The 20142-nt window shown below is 44.1% G+C and overlaps 1 protein-coding gene across 5 annotated transcripts in view; it reads right to left on the reverse strand.

The window, feature by feature from the left end:
- Positions 1–19622, reverse strand: part of PAQR8 (progestin and adipoQ receptor family member 8) — a 37730-nt gene extending 18108 nt beyond the window's left edge. The window contains exons 1-2 of one of the 5 annotated variants that reach the window (XM_060021680.1): positions 19548–19581; positions 12645–12670 (exon numbers count right to left, since the gene is read on the reverse strand). In XM_060021680.1, the coding sequence (XP_059877663.1) occupies positions 12645–12670 (26 nt within the window). In that variant the 5' untranslated portion in view covers positions 19548–19581. Of the gene's footprint in view, positions 1–12644; positions 12672–18533; positions 18925–19547 lie in introns of those variants that run through there. The other 4 variants (XM_060021683.1, XR_009520819.1, XM_060021682.1 and 1 more) reach the window with 4 other exon arrangements.
- Between the last annotated feature and the right edge of the window lie 520 nt (positions 19623–20142).

The raw sequence follows: 20142 nt of genomic DNA on the forward strand, positions 1-20142 counted from the left end.
GTTTTGGATATTTTAACCTTTATATAAATTTTGCACCTAACCTCCTGCAGCCTTCTTTCTTTCATTTAATGTTTTGTGTTTTTTCCATATTAATTGCTACATGATTCTCTAATTGATTCATTTTCTCTGCTGAATATTTTCCAAATACCCCAATTTATTTGTCCATCCTCCTGTGGACAGACATGCAGGTTATTTCCTGTATTTGCTATGACAAACAAGGCTGCAGTGTGGTCTTCTTAGCTGCGGGTCTAAAAGGGGGATTCCCCTTCAGGTCTTAGGCCAGGCTGTTCCCTTTACCTGGAAAGGCCTCCTCCCTATCTCTACCTTAGAAAACCTCACCCATTCCTGAAGGCACCTCTCAGAGGGTGATTCCTCCACGCCTTCCAATCTACCCAAAGCAATATCCCTTCTCCTGCAACCTGCAAGTTTGTGTCACAAAATGATGTCATCACATATAACTTTGTCCTGTGGTTGTTTGGGTACTTCTATATCCCTAGCAGGCCTTACGGGCAAGCACTGTCTCATGTGGCATTAAATTCCCTCCCCGCAACTTAGAGCCTCGCACGTAGACTTGCCCAGAGTAGACCCTCAATGAATGAATGTGGAGTCCACTGAACTTTCCTTCCTTCTTTTGCTACTAAGTACTGCTATCACCACGGAATGACTTATATCTAATGACAACAGTATATACCTAAAGGGTGCTACCTTCCCATGAATTATCATTTCACCACCAAGAGAAGCCTGTCTCTACCGTCCACACTCTGTGTTGGGAGAAAATGGATGTAGAGGGGGACACTCAGCTTGATAACCACCAAGGGCCAAATGCCTGTAGGCAGCTGCTTGTGCATAAAGATCAAGGAAAATATTCTTCCTCCTCTCTTCAAAGCTCCCAAGATACCACGTTTATGCCAAAAATTTTATAAGAATTTTGTTCAGGGAGTTCCCTGGTGGCCAAGTGGTTAGGATTCCGGGCTTTCATTGCTGTGACCTGGGTTCAACACCTGGTCGGGGAACAGAGATCTCACAAGCCGTGTGGCATAAAAATAATTTTGTTCAGAACTAAAAGCAAACATTGGGCAGATAAGAGTGTTACCAAAACACGGGTTGGGGGGTGAGGATGGGGCTAGTTTTGAGCTTGGTGCTGTGCTTCTTCAGTCAACCTATGCTCACTGCCATCAGCGTAGACAGGACTTAGAGAGGAAGTATGCTTCTCCTCCCTTCACCTCGCCCCTGCAACTTTAGCAATGATCGTGCAACTTTAGTCTGGGGAGAGAGTCACAAACAGCATGTGTGTTTTCAGTGGCTGCTGGTGTGGCTTCAGAATCCTCGCCTGGGGCCAGGATCGTGAAGGGGCAAAGGTGCCTGATACCTACAGATGTTCATCTCCCCTCCAAGTTCAGTGCCGTGGAGGTGGGGGCATGGTGACAGATTTCTTCCTGATTCCAAAGTAGAGATTCATGCTCATTGTACTTCTTTTTGATGGAAAAAAGATTAAAAAATGAGATGTGAAAAAAATCAATTCAAGAATCCACTGCTGCAAACCTCTTTCAATTTTTTTCATGAGTACAGAGTAGTGGCTTAAATGATGGTAAGTTGATACCTCTTTATACCAGCCTCATAAATTAGTAATGTAACATGTCCAGATCACAGGATTTTTCTAAGCAGCTCACCATTCCATGCCATATGACCTACCAGATGGAGAAAAACAGAAGTAAGTACTCTTGAGCTGCACTGCCTAGTTTTGGGTTGACAGAAAGCTCAGCTGAAGCCCTGAAAATCCTAGTCTTATGGAGTTTAAAACATGTATTGGAAATGGGCTAAACAACAACATGCAAACTTAGGTGTAATTAAAAAATCAAACTCCTGACTGTTGTTTCTAGGTTATGGAGTTTGACTGTAGAAAGGGCCAAGTATAAGAACAACCATTTCTCTTTACTGTAATATAACCTCAAGTCTCAGATGACATCTGATTATAATCTGTGCAAAGTGCTACCGGAGTGCCTGGATTGTTTTTCCAGTTGAGTTGAAATGCCCATGTCCACAGTTTCTGCGTCAGCTGCCCACCGCTCGTGAACTTTACAGATACACACCACGTGATCATTGCCCGGGTCTCGCCACACATCATCGGGGGGCCCTGGACGATCTAGACACCGACTGTAATCACAGCCGAGGGACAGACAACTCCTTCCAGGCCTTGCTCAAATCTCACCTTCTCAAGGAGGTGCAGACAAAAAATGTTGCCTGCCACTGCAGTAAACAATGAATGCTGCCCACCAGCAAGCTGTCAGCCACTGCAGCCGCCCCTACAGTGAGACTTGAGGGGAATTCAGGGTGGAGAAAAACAGGATACTGGCCCTACAGAGTTGAGATGTACATCTACAGAATAATTTCAAGGAGCCCAGACTCTTGTATCTTCCCACAGATAGAAAAACACTGAAATCATTAACTTGAGATGTCTGGTTTTTGTGACTAGCAGTGATCTTTTGATGTTCAACTACGTGTTTTGTTTTGTTTTGAGCAAAAACTCCCATATATCCTGGCTCCTGCCTTACCTCTTTAGAGCAGATCCTCAAAGCTGTCTGAGAGGCTATCTCCTGGGTTATAGTCAGCCCTCGGTGAGGCCCCTGAATAAAACTTAACTTGCAACTTTTAGGTTGTGCGTTTTTCTTCAGTCGAAAGGGGCCTCCCCACTTCCCTACTGATCTAATACTGCATTTGCACCCTCCCGAGCTCTCTAGAACCCCGATACTCTGCTTTACTCTTTTTTTGGTTTTCTATTGTACTTTTCACCTTGTGACCTAATGTATTATAGTCTTTCTCGTATTTTTTAAAAAATTGTGGTACATACACCTAACATAAAATTTCCCATCTTAACCCTTTTTAGCTGTACAGTTCAGTAGTGTTAAGTACATTCACATTGTTGTGCAACCATCACCAACATCCATCTCCAGAACTCCCTTCATCTTGCAAAACTGAAATTCTATACCCAGTAAACAATTCTCCAATTCCCACTTCCTCCAGCTCCTGGCAAACATCCTTCTACTTTCTGTCTCTATGAATTTGACTACTCCAGGTACCTCATATAAGTGGAATCATACAGCATTTGTCTTTCTGTGTCTTATTTCACTTAGCATAACGTCCTCCAGGTTCACCAATGTTGTAGACCATGTGTCAGAATATCCTTCCTTTTTAAGGCTGAATAATATTCATTGTATGTATACACTATATGAATATGTATATACTCATCCACTGATGTACCTTTAGGGTGCTTCCACCTTTTAGACTATTGTGAATAACACTGCTATGAATGTAAGCGTGCAAGTATTTCTTTAAGATTGCTTTCAGTTCTTATGGGTATATACTCAGAAGTGGAATTGCTGGATCATTGGTAATTCTATTTTTTAAGTTTTTGAGGAACTGCCATACCATTTTCCACAGTGAGTGCACCATTTCACATTCTCACAATAGTGCAAAAGAGTTCCAACTTCTCTGCATCCTTGTCAACACTTGTTATTTTCTGGCTATTGACTGTAGCCACTCTAATGGGTATGAGGTTAATATATTATTTTTATTTATTAAGTTTATTGTCTGTCGTAGCCCTGCTGCTGGCCCAGAATATAAGCCCCATTAGCAGAGGTATTTTTGTCTGTTTGTTCACTTATGTATCCCCTGGTACCTAGAACATTACTTGGCTTATACAAAAAGTGCTCAGTAAATATTTATTGTAAGAATGAGTGAACAAATGGATGAATGAAAGAAAGACATACTAAAAGTATACTGGCTTTTACCTTCCTTGTTTCTATGTCAAAATCTCAATCTTGGCTTTGACCATCATATATATATATGAACCTCCATGGATGAACCTGGAGGACATTATGCTAAGAGATATAAGCTGGAGACAAAAAGACAAATGCTGTATGATTCCACTTATATGAGGTACCTACAGTAGTCAAGTATATATATATATATATAGATGTGTGTGTGTGTGTGTATGTATGTGTGTGTGTATATATATATATATATATATATATATATATATATATATAAAACCTTTATCCAAGCTACTTAGGACATTTTTCTTTTGGCTGAGCCATGAGGCTTGTGGGATCTTAGTTCCCTGACCAGGGATCGAACCCGGGCCCCCTGCAGTGGAAGCACGGAGTCCTAACCACTGGATCGCCAGGGAATTCCCCCTTAGGACCTTTTGAAAGCATTTGCTGAGTTTACTATGTGCCGTTATTATGTTCAATATTATTCAGATGGAAATTCTGAAGCACCTGGAGTTTAATTTGTTTTTGACAGCTCACAAGAAATCCATAAGAAAACCACGGAGAGAACCCGTAGTACACAGAAAACTTAGTCATTACATGGAATGGGGCTTATTTAATGGCCACAAGGTTATCTCTGCTCAGCTGTAACAAAGATACCTCAAAATGAATACAACCCACAGAGAGAATTGAGCTTCCTCCACTAAACCTATTTCTATCCCATGTTCCTTGTTTCTGTTCAGTAAATCGCTTCAGCCAGGTGCTCAAGTCAGAAACCAGAGATATATTTTTCCCTCATCTTTACCTGGTGCTCCTCTTTATCTAGTCGCCAGTAATAGTTATTATAGTAACTCAGAATAAGGAGCACTTATTCTACGCTGGGCACCGTTCTAAGTTCTTTGCATGTTATTAACTCACAATCATTTCTCACAACTCTATGACATGGGATTTATTCTTCCTACCTACTGTACAGATGAGGAAAGAGGTTAAGTGTCTTGCCCAAGGTCACCTAGACAGGAAGTAGTGGAGCCAGAATCCAGAACCAGGTAGGCTCACTCCAGAGGCCATGCCCTGAATGTCTACCCTATTCAGGAAGTGCTTTCTGTTCCAATCTCATTTATTGAACATCATTCTAAAATGCATTAGTTCACTTTCCTAAATGTGTAAGTGATAATTTTGATAATTCAGAACTGTCCAGGTCCTTCATCTCCTTCTGGATGTCAGTGGTCATGACGCAGCTTGGATGATGGAGGTACCCATGGTCAAGAAGACTGGACGGTGCCTGTGGTGAACCTAAGGATTTACTGGGAAGTTGTTCTTAAATAAAAGTTCTAACAGGACTTTATTTTCTTGTGTTTTGATGTTTTTGTCTTCAAAGTAGAATATGTCAGTAAATATTAGTTTAAGTGAAGACTTTGATTAATCAAAGCTACCCTGAAGTAGATACTCGGTCATTAATATCAACAAGCCACAGCCATTATAAACACCATTAAGAAACAGACTTCTCCTTCTTTGAAGTTGTATTGATCTTGGAGGTAAAGTGAGCTGCAAGGCAGAAGGCCCAAATCCTACTCTCCTCAAATTAAATGAATCACATACTTAAAAATAAACCACAATCCTTCTGGCACCAGTAGCGCCATCTGTAAACTTAAAATATTAAAGGCCAACAATTTGATATTTCTGAATTAAAGTTGAAGGAAAAAAAAAAAAAGAATGTCATTACAAGCCTAAGACAAGATGACTACAGGTCCAAAAAGTGTCACTTCCAAGTTTTAAGCTTATTCAGTGTCTAATAGCCAATTATATAAGCTCACCATCAAGTCAGCATTCAAATAAGATGCTTTTAAACTCCAAAGAGTGCGTTCTCAAGTCCCAGGGTGCCGGTAGAAAACAAAAGACACAGTACCAGCCAGAAGCTATTCCAGCAAGTTCCACAGATCATATGGTCTTGGGAAGAGACAAGCACTTATTGTTACGAGAAAAGTTCAAGGTCAGCACAGTACTTGCAGTTTCACTGCCCCAGTGCTCCCTTCCACAAAGGATTGTAGTATCTACTGAAAAGTTGCAATTATTCCCCAGCTCGCTATTTCAGCCTCACAGGCCACTTATCCACACCAGAGAATTCAAATACTTTGGACGTTCCTGAATAACAACAGCAAATGATGTTTTTTTGGCTTATTTTATATGATGTCCTAAAAGATGGAGAAAGTAAAGAATAATAGTAAGCCAGGGGCTTCCCTGGTGGCGCAGTGGTTGAGAGTCCGCCTGCCGATGCAGGGGACACGGGTTCGTGCCCCGGTCCGGGAAGATCCCACATGCTGCGGAGCGGCTGGGCCCGTGAGCCATGGCCGCTGAGCCTGCGCGTCCGGAGCCTGTGCTCCGCAACGGGAGAGGCCACAACAGTGAGAGGCCGCAAAAAAAAAAAAAGTACACACTTAGGAAAGGGATTCTAAATCTAACCTGATTTTTTGAAAAATACCTTTAGAATACTTGGTCAGTCTAATGCGTTCTTTGACCTATACGGTTTTCCCCCTCTCCCTTCCTCTGCCCTCACTATACTGTTGAGATTTCTGAAATGGAAAAAGTGCCTCTGCCGGTCCTTGCTGGTAAGTCAGAGCACTCCAAGATGAGCTTTTTCTTGCGAAAAGACTTTTCTTGACGTTTTCTTGTAAAAGAATGTACTGTTGATTAAAGCAAGAGAAAACCACACTCACGCACACCAGCCTGATCTTAACCTCCCAGACAGCAGCTCGGCATCCTCTGTTAACCATCCTGGAGACAGCCAGGCCTGCAGCAGCCCTTGCAGCTTCTGCCTGACCAGCTTATCAGAGGGTAACAATTTCTGGTGACTACAGATGGGCCCAAACCATTCCTTACAGCCCTGTACATTATCTACAATATGGTCATAAATACTTATAGCATCTTCTGTCAAGGAAGTCCTGTTGCTTCACAGGCATTATCTTAATGCCCTCCAAATGTCTTCAAACGGATGTTAGTCAGCTGCGAGTGAGTTAATTATAACCAGGCACTACATTTCTCCTTGCATCTCATTAAACTACACTGAATCTAAATTCAACTTAATACAACTGCTCTACCAGATTAGGAACTCCTAAAGGACAGGCTTTGGGCTCCCATTTCCTTTATATTCCCCCTGGGCATTAAACATTCTGGTTCTCCATAAAAAGGATGACTTTAATTAGTCTTACTGACTCACCAACCAAATTACAAACCCAATCTACAAACCCACTATGGGTTGGAAAGGAAGAGTCACGACCTCCAATTCCTCCGTGAACCATCAATGTTTAAAACATTTTCCCCATCATCTGCTTTCCAGAAAGGGTTTAGCATGCCTGAGTGGTGACACATCCCCCTTTAATCTGATTCTTGGTGAAAGAGGAGAGAGCTGGCCCCTTGCTGTTAGGGACCCAATGTGACCACAGGCAGAAAGGCTCAAGAGATTTTAGTGTGGGAAGGGCTTTAAAGACCACTTACTTAGGAAAGGGCACAGAGGTGTCAACCCTAGGCCACACTCTTGGTAACTGGCTTCCTGGGGTCCCGCACTGAGAGGCATTCAGGCCCCGGCGAGCTCCAGAGAAGATGCTGTGATCGATGTACAAGTCTGCCACTGCTCCTGGGGGACACCAGGCTCAGAAGGGGGCCGTGGCACAAAGCCATGTATTTGCCATCCCTGAGCTGACTCTATGATGAAGAGCTAGCAACTCACAGTCTACTATTTTCCTTAGTTTTCAAAAAGTAGAAGTCCCAGCAATCATAAAAAATTATTTCAGGGACCTCCCTGGTGGTCCAGTGGGTAAAACTCTGTGCTCCCAATGCGGGGCCCAGGTTTGATCCCTGGTCGGGAAACTAGATCCCACATGCATGCTCCAACTAAGATACCCGCATGCTGCAACTAAGAAGTCCACATGCCGCAACTTTAAAAAAAAAAAAAAAGATCCCACGTGCCACAACTAAGACCTGGTGCAGCCAAAATAAATAAATAAATAAATAAATAATTTTGAAGATTGGCAACAGCAAAGGTTTAAGGAAAACAGATGTTCCCTGAAAAAGACACAGGCTGAGGTCCTCACGGACCCAGAAATTGTTACCGTCTGATAAAGTGGTCTCATGGTGTTCCCAGAGAGAGTCAAAGGTGGAATTTCTAGGCTCGTCCTCACCTGCACCCTGACAAGGACCACCATTTAGTGCTTCACAGGAGAGAGGATTAAGAAGGGCTGGGTAGTCCTCCAGTGATTACATGGCTTCTGTGATTGGACTTCATGGGGAAGGGGGTAAGAAAAGAAACTGAGGTTTGAGAATCACTTAAAAGTCAGCGATTCCCAAAGCCAAAGGAAAAGTATTAAACAGAAAAGTCAGTGTGATGCTTGTTTTGATAGGAAAAAATGGAGAATCAATTTCTTGAACTTGAACTAGCAAAGCTCCTTGATCAGCCAATCAATAGTATTCATGTGTTTTCTGCTCTGTTCTTAACCCTGATGGGCCAAAAGGGTAGCCACAAGGCAAATGACACGGTTCCTTTCCCCACCAGCTTATATAATCCCCACCCTGAGGTGGGCTTGGACGCCTGAGGCCAGGGCAGATCTCTGGAGAGACAGGTGGCTTCCCAACATCTACTCTGTGTTGTCAGCCAACCGCTCCCAGGTGAGGGGAACGTTTTTTGGCAGCAACCGTAGTACACAGCAGGCAAGATACCTTAAGGAAAGGCCAGGGAGAGGAGGCAGACATGTGATTCTGGAGACAAATAAACACAATTAGCTGTGCTAGAAACGAACTGAAAAGACTCAGTGGGAAGACTATGATTCCTTCTGCCAAGAGAGAAAACCAGATGAAAATTCATTTTAAAAGAAACCTTTTACTTCCCTTGGCAGCCAGAGCACGACAGTCATATTCTCTGTGAAGTCCTTTTCATTGTGGGTTTCTCCACCCTTTCAAACACTAGCACGATAAGGGTTTGACTGCTTTGTCAGATTTGCTGCCCAAAGAGGATCCATTAATATTTCAGGCCAGTCCTTTCATTCCTTGAGATGACAAGTCTAAGACTTTCACAGCCATTCTAACCCTGTGAACCTAAATATACCCTGCTTGCAGCAATGACTGGGTGGTTGAATTCACAGAAATCAATAGTGTTGTCCCTGGGAGTTTATTTTCCTGCTTCCAGGATCCAATTCCACAGTGTCGGATTAGCTAGAGCAGAGGGGTCTAATGGCTACCTTAACACAGTGTGGTGGTTAACAGGACAGGCTTTGGAGTTAGGCAACTTGGGTTTGAATCCTGACTCTGCCTTGGATGACCTTGGGCAAATAATTTAACCTCCTTGTGTCTCACTGTCTTTACCTGTAAAATAAGGATAGAGTGGTACCTAATAGGGTTGTTGTCATGTTTAAAGAATTATGATAAAAGAGCCCTCATCTTTTAGAAATGCATTCTGAAATGCTCCCAAATCATGAAATGGTGGCTTGGGTTTGCTTCAAAATCATTTGGAGGTAAGGTGTATGTAGAGAAGTTGGCCATGAGTTGGTAATTGCTGAAGTTGGGGATGGGCACATGGAGGTGTATTCTACTATTCTGTGCACCTCTGTCTGTCTGAAATATTCTATAATAGAAAGTTTAAGAGAGAGAGAAGATAATACAGGTAAAACTGCTAGCACACAACATGTGCTCAACTAATGCAATCTGTCCTAGATCAGAGAGGGTCTTGAAGCTGTCATTTCTACGTTCAAAAGGAACCAGGATCACAGCTTGCCTCTCTAGAGACATGAGTTGGCTCTGGGGCCAGCAAGATGGGGGGTCAGGGGGTTGCAACTGAGAACTTCACTGTCACTGTAGGCCATCCATTATTGCCCAATCTTTTCATCATCAAACCTGTTTTTTTTTTTTGTTTTTTTTTTTTGGCTAAACTGTGAGGCATGTAGGATCTTAGTTCCCTGACCAGAGATCAAACCTGTGCCCCAGCAGTGGAAGCGCAGGGTCTTAAGACTGGACCACCAGGGAAGTCCCATGAAACCTGTTTTAAAGTGATTATTATAAGTTCTCCATGCTTTGAAAGTTTTCTAAATCAACAACATCCATTAAATGATTCATCACCCTGTATCTTTCAGCCAGATACACCTAATCACAGGCCAGAGTTTAGATGAGCTGGCAGGTGGCTCCAAATGAAGCTACTATCACCGCAGCCTAAAGCAAAGGACTTTCAAGTTTTAATGGTCGGTGCAGCTGTTTGACACACATATACAGTATGTGGTTTTGTAGGCATATGAAATCATGAAGACGGGCTCAACGCACTACCCCCAGCCCCTGCCCCCCTGAGCCTATGCTTTCAATAGGTTCAGGGAACCACATATATAAATTTAGTAACTCCGAGCTTCCGGAATCCCTTAAATAGGGTGATGAGCTGGGCGGACAGGAAATCCCACCCTGGACCCATTCCAGGTTACAGATGCATTGTAAGGGAGCCCTTTATTAAACCCAAACTCATCTGCCCCAGGCCCTCTCAGAAATGAGGAATCTGTAAGCAGCTCTGATACTTACTAACTGTAGTGGCCTTGAGCAAGCCACTTCATTTCTTTTTCTCATTGGTAAACTGGGATCTCTCTCTCCTAACTTGTTTTGGGGAGTAGAGATAAGGTTAAAAAAAAAAAAGCGCATTGCACAATGCCTGACACACAGGAATTGTTCAATACACAGTAGGTATTTTATGTTTCTGTATGCCTTCATGCACACGTGGGTGTATTATCATTACCCCCTTTGGAATTAGGTCAATATATCTAGACACAATGGTCCTCCAGGCCATAAGACATATCACAGCCACATAATTATAAATAGTTTTTTTTTCCTTTCATGGGACAAAATTGTGCACGTACTTCATGAATTAACCTGAACCTCTTTGCCACAATGAGATTTGATGAACCAGTTTCTACCTGCCTGAAATGCTGCCCAGTTTCAATGAAATTCTTGGTGCTTTACCTGAACCTGTCTGTTTGGGTGACATTCTACCACTGCAGCCAATTCCAACCCAAGCATTAGCCCATGCATGAAACTGACTAATGCTACTTTATGAAGTGCTCAGGCTTCCTGGCAACTCAAGAGAACAATATTGATGCCCTTATCTTGCTTAAGTGCAGGAATAGAAAAGCTAAGATGAGACTCCTGGAATGAATTCTTTGGACGGAGTGAAATACACCAGGGAGAATATAAATTTCCTAATTCAAGAGCCACTACACTCATCATTGATTTCACATCCTCCTCCTTTTTCTCCCATATTTTATACAACCAATTTGAGTCTAAAAGGAAAATGAGAAGATAGTTTTCACCAACAAAGTTTCATTTCTCACAAAAGTACGATCTACAGGCAATATTCAGCAGAGTATGTGTATTTTCATTCCATCTTCAAGTGGTTTGGGTAAGGGTAGCCCTTCTCCAGTTTCTAGACTGTAGACTTATCTTGAACCTCTTGGGAAATTCTCTCAGACTCCAAAGAGCAGGTGCAAGAATAGGGCAAATACATAGTTTCAAGCTACTGGTGAAAAGCAACAAATTATCTATTCCTTAAGAATTGAGGGTTTTTTTTTCTTCTTTGCTTTTCTTAATCTTGGACTACATCACCCTAAGATGCCCTTAATGCTAGTGTCTCAAGACCAACAAAAACCTCTTAAATCAATAACCCTAGCTCTGATCTCCTTTAGGTTCTTACAGTCCCAGGAACCAGCTCAGCCTGGAAAGGGGGGAGAGCTCGGTTCTTCTCTGGGTGTGTTCGTCTCGAAATCTTGAAGTCTCCCATTACCTCTATCATAGACTAACATTTATTATAATTATTATTAATTCACTCATTCAACAAGCCCTGCTCTGCTATAGTATGGAGTCTTCGTCACATAAGACAACAGGGTCAGTTTATTAGCACTCTAGATGGCTTGGAGCTTGTACCCTTCCAGACACGCTGAGGACGAAAGACTTCCCTAAGCCCCAGGCTTTACTCAACCTGATTGTCCAACCCAGGTGACTTCCAGCAGAGGGCGGTTCCCCACCTTTGGGGAAGTGGGGTTCTGAATGTCATGTGGGATAACATGAGGTCTTTTTTTTCTTTTTTAATTAATTATTTTTTAAACATCTTTATTGGAGTATAATTGCTTTACAATGGTGTGTTAGCTTCTGCTTTATAACAAAGTGAATCAGCTATACATGTACATATATCCCCATAACATGAGGTCTTATTCTTCCACTCTAAGCACCTGAGTACAGCCAACCAGCACCTTCTACTTACACATGGCCTGAGCTTCGCTTCAGCTCTGTGCACAGGTATGAAAAAGCCTTGAGGAATCCTTTCCCCACCTACCTCTGAAGCAAAACATCCTCCCTACAACTCAACTCCAAACTGTCACCTCTGTAGGGGCAGGGACTGCATTTGGGTTCAACATTGCATCTTTACCCCGTGTTCAGCATAGACCCTGGCCCTGGTAAGCCCTTAATACTGATGAATGAATGAACAAACAAACGAATGAACGAACAAGATATCCTTTGCTTCTCAGACCACTTCCCAGAAGTCCATCAAATCTCACTCCACAGGGTCACTGTTCAGGTTCCTTCTCAGCCAGGACTACCCAGGCCACACATAAGGTTGGCACTCCTAACCCCCAGGTTGCTCAAGGGTCAACTGTACATTTCCTGACATCAGTAGATGTTCAGTCAATAGTTATTATTTTGATGTATTATTTGAAGTTGCATCAAGTTCATGCTCCATCTACATCAGAAGAGACAGAAAGGTGTGGTGGATGGAGCCCTGTAGCAGTAATCGGAAGCTACTCAACCTGGGTTTGAGTCCCTGTTTTTGCCCTTTTCTCACTGTGACTTTGACAAATTTCTTACCATCTCCAGCCCCAAGTTTCCTTCATCTGTAAAAAAAAAAAAAAAAAATCAATATGGTATCTGCCTTCCATGCCTCACAGGGTGGTTGCAAAAGTTGTATCTGACAAGGTATATAAAAGCACTTTGAAAACTGTCCAGCAGGGCTTCCCTGGTGGCGCAGTGGTTGAGAATCCATTTGCCAATGCAGCAGTCACGCGTTAGAGCCCTGGTCTGGGAAGATCCCACATGCCACGGAGCAACTAAGTCCATGTGCCACAACTACTGAGCCTGCGCTCTGAAGCCTGCGAGCCACGACTACTGAGGCCACGTGCCACAACTACTGAGGCCCACACGCCTAGAGCTGGTGCTCCAAAACAAGTGAAGCCACGGGAATAAGAAGCTCGCACACCGCAACGAAGAAGCCCCCGCTAGCTGAAACTAGAGAAAGCCCGCATGCAGCAACAAAGACTCAACACAGCCAAAGATAAATAAATAAATAAATTTATAGAAAAAGAAAAATGAAACCTGACTTGGTTCTGTACACAATGGGTTCAAAAGCCAAAGCTGTCTATTTAAAGCATAGTCCCTGGATTTACCAACCAGACATAATACTAAGAGTTACCATTTACGGGGCACCTCTGTGAGCTAAGTACTTTATATACACCATCTCACCTATTCCACAATAGCACTTCAGACTTGCATTTTATAGACACTCAGGTTAAGGAACTCACTCAGGGTTGTTCCAGGATGCTAACCCAGGTTGGCCCCCACTCCAGGTCCCTTGCTCTAGTCTAGGGTCTCTCAGCGCTACTGACATTTGGGGCTGGAAAAGTCTTTGTTGTAAGGGGATGTCCTGTGCATTATACTATACCTAGCAGAATCTCTGGCCTCTACCCATTAGATGTCAATAACATCTCTCCTCTTCCCAGCTGTGAAAATCAAAAACATCTCCAGACATTGCCAAATGTCCTGGTGGGTTGGGGGGCGGGAGGATGCAAAAACACAGCCACTGCTCTTTATTAAGAACCACTGCTCTAGTCTAAACCACGCTGCTGTATTGTTTTCTGGGTGTAAACCACCATTCAGAAGAGAGATAGAGCAAGGGCCAAACACCGCTATGGAGGTGATAATCAGAACACTCTGGGAAAGTATGGAACAACAATAATAGCCCCCTATCCTATGGTTATACAGTGATCCCTCAGTATCTGTGGGGGATTGGTTCCAGGACCCTCCTCAGATACCAAAATCTGTGGATGCTCAAGTCCATTATACACAATGGCATAGTATTTGCATGTAACCAACCCACATTCTCCCATATACTTTAAAACATCTCTAGATTACTTATAACACCTAATACAATGTAAATGTTATGAAAATAATTGTAAATACAGTGTAGATGCTATGTAAAGTAAATGCTACATAAGTAGTTGCCTGCGCATGGCATATTCAAGTTTTGTTTTTTGGAATTTTCTGGAATTTTTTTCCTAAATATTTTCCGATGTTTATTTCAATTCACAGTTTAAGGCAAGACAAGAAAATTTTAAACATGAAATTTTTCTCTGCCCTTTGGCCTCCTCCCTCCCCTTTACCGTGCATTGTGCATCTGCATTATGCATTAACCAGACTCCCCAGTGGCAGAAACACCTGTTCAAACATAAAGATCAATTGTTCTTCTGACTGCCACCTAACTCTTTAGAAGATAACATTCCTTTGTCAATCCTTAAGGGGTCATAATAACACACCCTCACCTTATACCTGCAGACATCTTTGGGGAGCTTTATGTACAATACCAAGATATCATTTCCCTTAAAGACAGCAATTAATGCAGAACAGACTGCTGAGATGACCTGGGGAGATACTGGGCCACACCTAATGAAAGCTCTTCACTTAAATACTTATGACCTTGTTAATGTTACTAGCTATATTACTTGTATTCTGCCTATTGTACAGGATTATTGCTTCTTGCATGACCAAATGTGTGACTGAGCCTCCAACAAAATTAATGATGATTAGTCAACTTGAAACGACTGATCAAAGATATAGTTCTACAAAATCAATGATTATAATAGTGTAACTCTAGATGTGGGAAGAAGCAACAAGAGGGAACCATTTCCTGGACTATAACGGAATGTAAGACAGGTGATCCAGAGGCTTTTGGCCACTGGTAACAGGGCCTAGTCCAGTAATAGCACACTGAGTGGCTTATCAACCAAATCCTCGCCTGACCTGGGAATGAGCATTCCTAGAGCTGTGGGACAAAGTGCTCACGAAATGCCTCCTAAGCCTTGATCAAAATTAAGACTAAAAGGGAAGGGAGTGTAAGACGAAGAATGCTGCCCACTGTCCATTTCTACAAGGAACAAGTCATTGGCCACTGCAGCCGCTGACCTATGCAGAACACCCTGAAAGGAATTCAGGGCGAAGATCAGGATGAAGCCTTTTGTGCTGCGGGAAAACTGACAGAACCGGCCCTCAGGTAGTTAGATATTTTCGGGAAAAGATTTTATGAATCCAGTGTTTTGCATCTTCCCATACTTAGAGGAGCACTAAAACCATTAACTAAGGTACCTGTTCCTCGCAAATAGCAGTCACCTCTACCAAGATGCGTGCTTGGTTACACGTACCCCCTTCTCCAAAATCACACCTATACTGGCCTCCCCCTTTACCTCTTTGGAACAGTCCTCAGAGCTCTCTAAGAGACTGTCCCCTGGGTTATAATCCTCAGGTTGGCTCAAATAAAGATTTTCCATTTCTTTCTCAGATTGACTATGGATTAATTTTTTTTAACATCTTTATTGGAATATAATTGCTTTATAATGGTGTGTTACTTTCTGCTTTATAACAAAGTGAATCAGCTACACATATACATATATCCCCGACTATGGATTAATTTTTTTGACATTTCCATCCACAGTTGGTTGAATCTGAGGATGCAGAGCGCCCCCCCCCATCCAGCCCCCACAGGGAAGGCAGACTGTGTATCACTTTACAATTCACTAAATACTTTTAGAGCCCTTATCTCCTTTTATGGCATGTGAGTGCATAGCAGGATCTAATCCACGTCAAAAAATATGAACACTATTGAGAGATCTATATATTTAAACTTCTCCAAGAAATTGAGGGAAAAGAACATGCAGTGAAATCCATATTAATCCTTAGCCCTATAAGCCATTAGGAGAAAAAATACTCTTGCTAATGCATTGTCCTAAGAGAGCACATTATGTGAACTTCTGGAGGAAGAAATCTGTTTCTTATACCTCTGTCTCCTGAACAAACTTTGCTGAAATGCAGAGAACTCTCACTAAATGTCGAACATTCCATGAAACCTCTATTTCATAGTAACCCCGAACCATTGGATTAAAAATTATGATAAAATTATTTGTATGCAAGTATTTTTAATAAAATTCATAAATCTGCAAAAGATTAAAGTCGATATTTATGGAAGAGCTGAGAACATAGTGCCAGGTTCTTCCTCCCTATCATTTAAAAAAAGCAGAACAAAACTCCAGTTTAACTGAAACAAACGTTCCCCAGAATCATCCCTTTCAATATATGCCAAGAAAACTATAGCTACGTCGTTAGAATAATATTTTATTGGATCAAGGGAAAAAATTATAGGAGAAGCTTTTAAACAATTTTCCTTCAGCTTTTGACCAAACTCTTATACCTAACACACAATCAAAACAGGACTGTTCGTTTTTTAAAGTATCAGAATTCAAAATAAAGTAGCTAGCTCTGGTTGCAGTAAAGGTGACTGTTTAAAAACTCCTGAGAGGCTAGGAGAGTAAAAACCAGGTGTTCTCATTGACATGTTGATTTGCAAAGCCCAGCCAAAGGGAATGTCATTACTTGGAAATGATAAATTTCTACATGGCTTAAAAGGAATTTTAATACATAACTATCAATAAGCACTATTAATAACACAAAGAGCAAGACTTTATGTATGGGGCACTGATCTCAGGGCTCTATATGCATAATCTTATTTCATCTTCATCACAGTCCCATGAGGTACCTACTCACTATATCTTCATTTTAGGGTAGAAAAACTGAGGCCAAAAGAGATGAATAACTTGTCCAAGATCACAGCTAAATCAAGATTCAAGCCATGGCTATATGAAGCTTTGGGTTAACAACCTGAAAAAAAATTGGGAATTTATGGAACCAATGGAAGAAAAAGGATATGTTAATTTTTCACGCTGTGTGCTATGGAATCACAAAACTGAAATGGATTTTCAGAAATCATTCTCTTCCGCTTGATTCTATATAGATTCTTTCACATAAAAACTCAGGTACCAGGCATTAATGACCCATGGGGTAAGTGACTTTCTGACTACATTTTTTTCTGAAAAAACAAGTCTTTTGTTCATCTTGCTTTCTGTAAAAATGCAAAGGGATGGAAACTGCCTGGTAAAGAGTACATGGAAGGGGAAAAGAAAGGCTTATTTTCTCCAGCCCAATAAGCCATAAGGTATAGCAAGGTACTATAGGGCCAGTTTTTTACACACACGCCAGAGCACGAACATCCAAATGAAGGTTGCATTTCACAGCAACTACTTTACAATCCTAAACACATACATATACTCTTTACTGGATGACCCCTGTAGACCTGCTAGTCCTTCAAGAAGACTTTCATTACCTTAATGGACATACTTCCTATTACAACCTCGATTCTCCACCACAGATGGCTCCACACAGTGCTTGGCTGTTTCCCAGCTTCAGAAGGTTTGCCATCACAGAGGCAATTCAGTCACCGTGTTGCCAGCTCTGAAGGCAACTCCAAAGCAGGAGCTCCAAAATTATTCTCAGCAATGACAGCATCACTAGAATTAGTACACAGCTGGCCAAGCCGAGGCTTCTGAAGGGGAGAAACATGCATTTATTTGAATGTATAAATACTGGCGTATTTATCCTAACATTTGGATAAAGAATTGGAAGAATCAGCTAGCTCTACGTCCAAGTGGATAAATATGCTAACGCAATAATAATAATGCAGATTTTGGTTCAAGGTTCTGACCACCCCCTGGTGAAAATAAAAGAAAAGCTTCTCCTGAAATGATACCTGTGAAATGAATAGATCACTCTTCCACTAACTTGCATAATTACTGAAGAGCTTTCCTTTTCATGAAGGGGGGAAAAAAAAAGGGCCCAACATATGCTAGTTGCCAAAAATCTTTGGTCCTCCCAGGAAGCTCAAATCTCAGTGTACATCAGAAGATGGACCTATATCTAGGGCAGAAAAGAAAGGGAGTGGGAGGCATCTCTCACCCACTGCCCCTTAAAGCCTAGGAACCTTCTAAGGGAGAAATCCACTTAACAGGATTCCCAGGGCCCTGGGTCTTCCAGAATTAGCTGTTATATCAAATAATTAAACTAATTACAACACATAATTAACCATACAGGATATGTTAATATGTCGATATTATTAAACTAATTAAAGGGAGCCAGGCACCCAAGACAAACAACAGAAAAAAACAAACCAGACAGGGTACGGGTCGTTTGTTTATCTTCAGAAAGACTCTAGAATGTCCATCCACTGAGGTCCTAAGCCGCCTAGTGCCCTGCCGGGTGACTTGTTCAAGGGTGTAGCAGCTCCGGGGTGGGTATAGGCTGTGCACATCCTAAGAGGGCAGTCAAGGGCAGTCCACCTTCCACGCAGGTAACTCCTATTAACTCCAGTAAAGGGAGCCCTCGCCAAAAGAAACAATCCAACACTGTACAGCACTCCTCGTGTTTACTCGGCTGTGGAATGCAACGCATTTGTGGGCGGTTCGGGTGTGCATGTGTGCATGCGAGCGCCTTCCTGATTTTCTTCCAGTTTTTACTCAGAAACTGCCTCTCAAGAGTACAGGAGAGGGGGCAGCAAGTAGCACATGTGCGTCTGAAAATTACACACACACACGTAGAGCTTACCTGTACATTTGAAAACTCACTCCAGAGCTGTTCTTTTAAGCCCAGACTCTTCTCATCGGATCCCTGGGCAAAATCACTTCTAACCCAGCTCAGAAATACGAGGTGCAACCAAAAGCCCGTCCGGCCCGCGGGTCTCCCTTTTGTGAGTCTGTGCCTGAGGGCCCACAGACGCACAGGGCGCTGCGGTGCCCGCGTGGGGTCAGCGAGGTTCGCCCCTCCCTGGTCCCCCCGCCCAAGGTCCCAACACTCCCCGAGCTCGCTTGGTGCGGGGTCCCAACCTGCCCCCGTCTGGGGTGGCCCGTCTTGCTCTCTCGAGTGGGTGCCCTCTCGAGATTGCCATGACCCCATTCCACCAAGGGGATTGCGTCCCCTAGGCCGAGATGTTTCCTGAGTCCCCGACGCACCCCTCAGCCCGCCACCTCGGACCTCCGCCGCGGCGTTCCGGCCCTCCAACCCCCTATCCTCCAGAACAGAACCCCAGGCTCCCCGCACGACTCCGCTTCCCGCGCCCGCCCTCTCGGAGAAGCCCCCTCCATCTTTCCCCAGAGACGCCACTCGCCTCGCCCCACCCTACGCTTTCCGGGGCTCCCCTCCCGCCCCGCCCGCCTCGGGCTTCCTCTCTCCGCACTCCCTTCCCGGGTTCTGCTCCCCTCCGCCCGGAGGAGGGCGCCCCAAGAATGCCGACAGGGCACCCCTCATTCCGCAACCCTCCGGACCTCTCCAACGTCAGGATCCTGACCGCTCAGTCCTCCAGGCTCGGGCTTCGGGACGCCCCAACTTCGCCTTCCTGACCCGCCGCCTCGCCCTCAGGGCTCCCGGACTCCCCAACCCCGGGGCACTGACTCCCCGCCCCCGGGCTCGGGTTTCTCCACATCGCGACGCTCCTCCGGGCTGGGGTCTGGGGCTCCCCAACGTCGCGAGCCTGACATCCCCCAGCTTGCGCCTGGGGTCTCCCCACAGCCCGGTCCTGACGCGCCTCCCGCCCCGCTCCGCGCCGCCCGCCCCGGGACTCACCGGCAGCGGCGGCCGAGCCCGTGCACTCAGCCCAGCCCGCACTCCCGGCCCGGAGTCCCGGCTCTCAGCTTCCTGCAGGCTGCAGAGTCTGAGGCCAGCGCTTCTCAGTGGAGCAGCAGGGAAGAGGGGACCGCGGGGGGCGGGCTCCGCCCGGCTCCGCCCCTTCCCGACCCGGGGGCGGGATGCGCAGACCCGCGCGCCCACGGCCGCCGCGGGTGCAGCCGGCGAGGAAGTTGACTTACGCCTCTTCCTTCCAGCCCGGTGTTAGGTCCGCGCAGCCCCCTTAAAGGCCCAAGGGGACGGGAGAAAAAGAGACTAGGCTACCGCTGTCCTGTTCTTTCCAAGACCCATCCCAGGGGGGCACTGCCGAAGTCTTTCGGGAGAGGGAACAAACAACAAACTTCATCTTTTATCTTAAGACTGAATTCAATCAACTCTCACCACCCGAATCTGCACATTAAGGGTCATTCTGCCTATGAAATCATGTTTTGACACACCCAGGAGGGCTCTTGCAGACACACTTTCACACCCCTGAGATACACCCTCGAAGGACTTATGCACCACAGGAACACACCTCTTATACTGACATTCTAGC

Source organism: Delphinus delphis, chromosome 10 (genome assembly GCF_949987515.2).
Source record: "Delphinus delphis chromosome 10, mDelDel1.2, whole genome shotgun sequence".
NCBI lineage: Eukaryota > Metazoa > Chordata > Mammalia > Artiodactyla > Delphinidae > Delphinus > Delphinus delphis.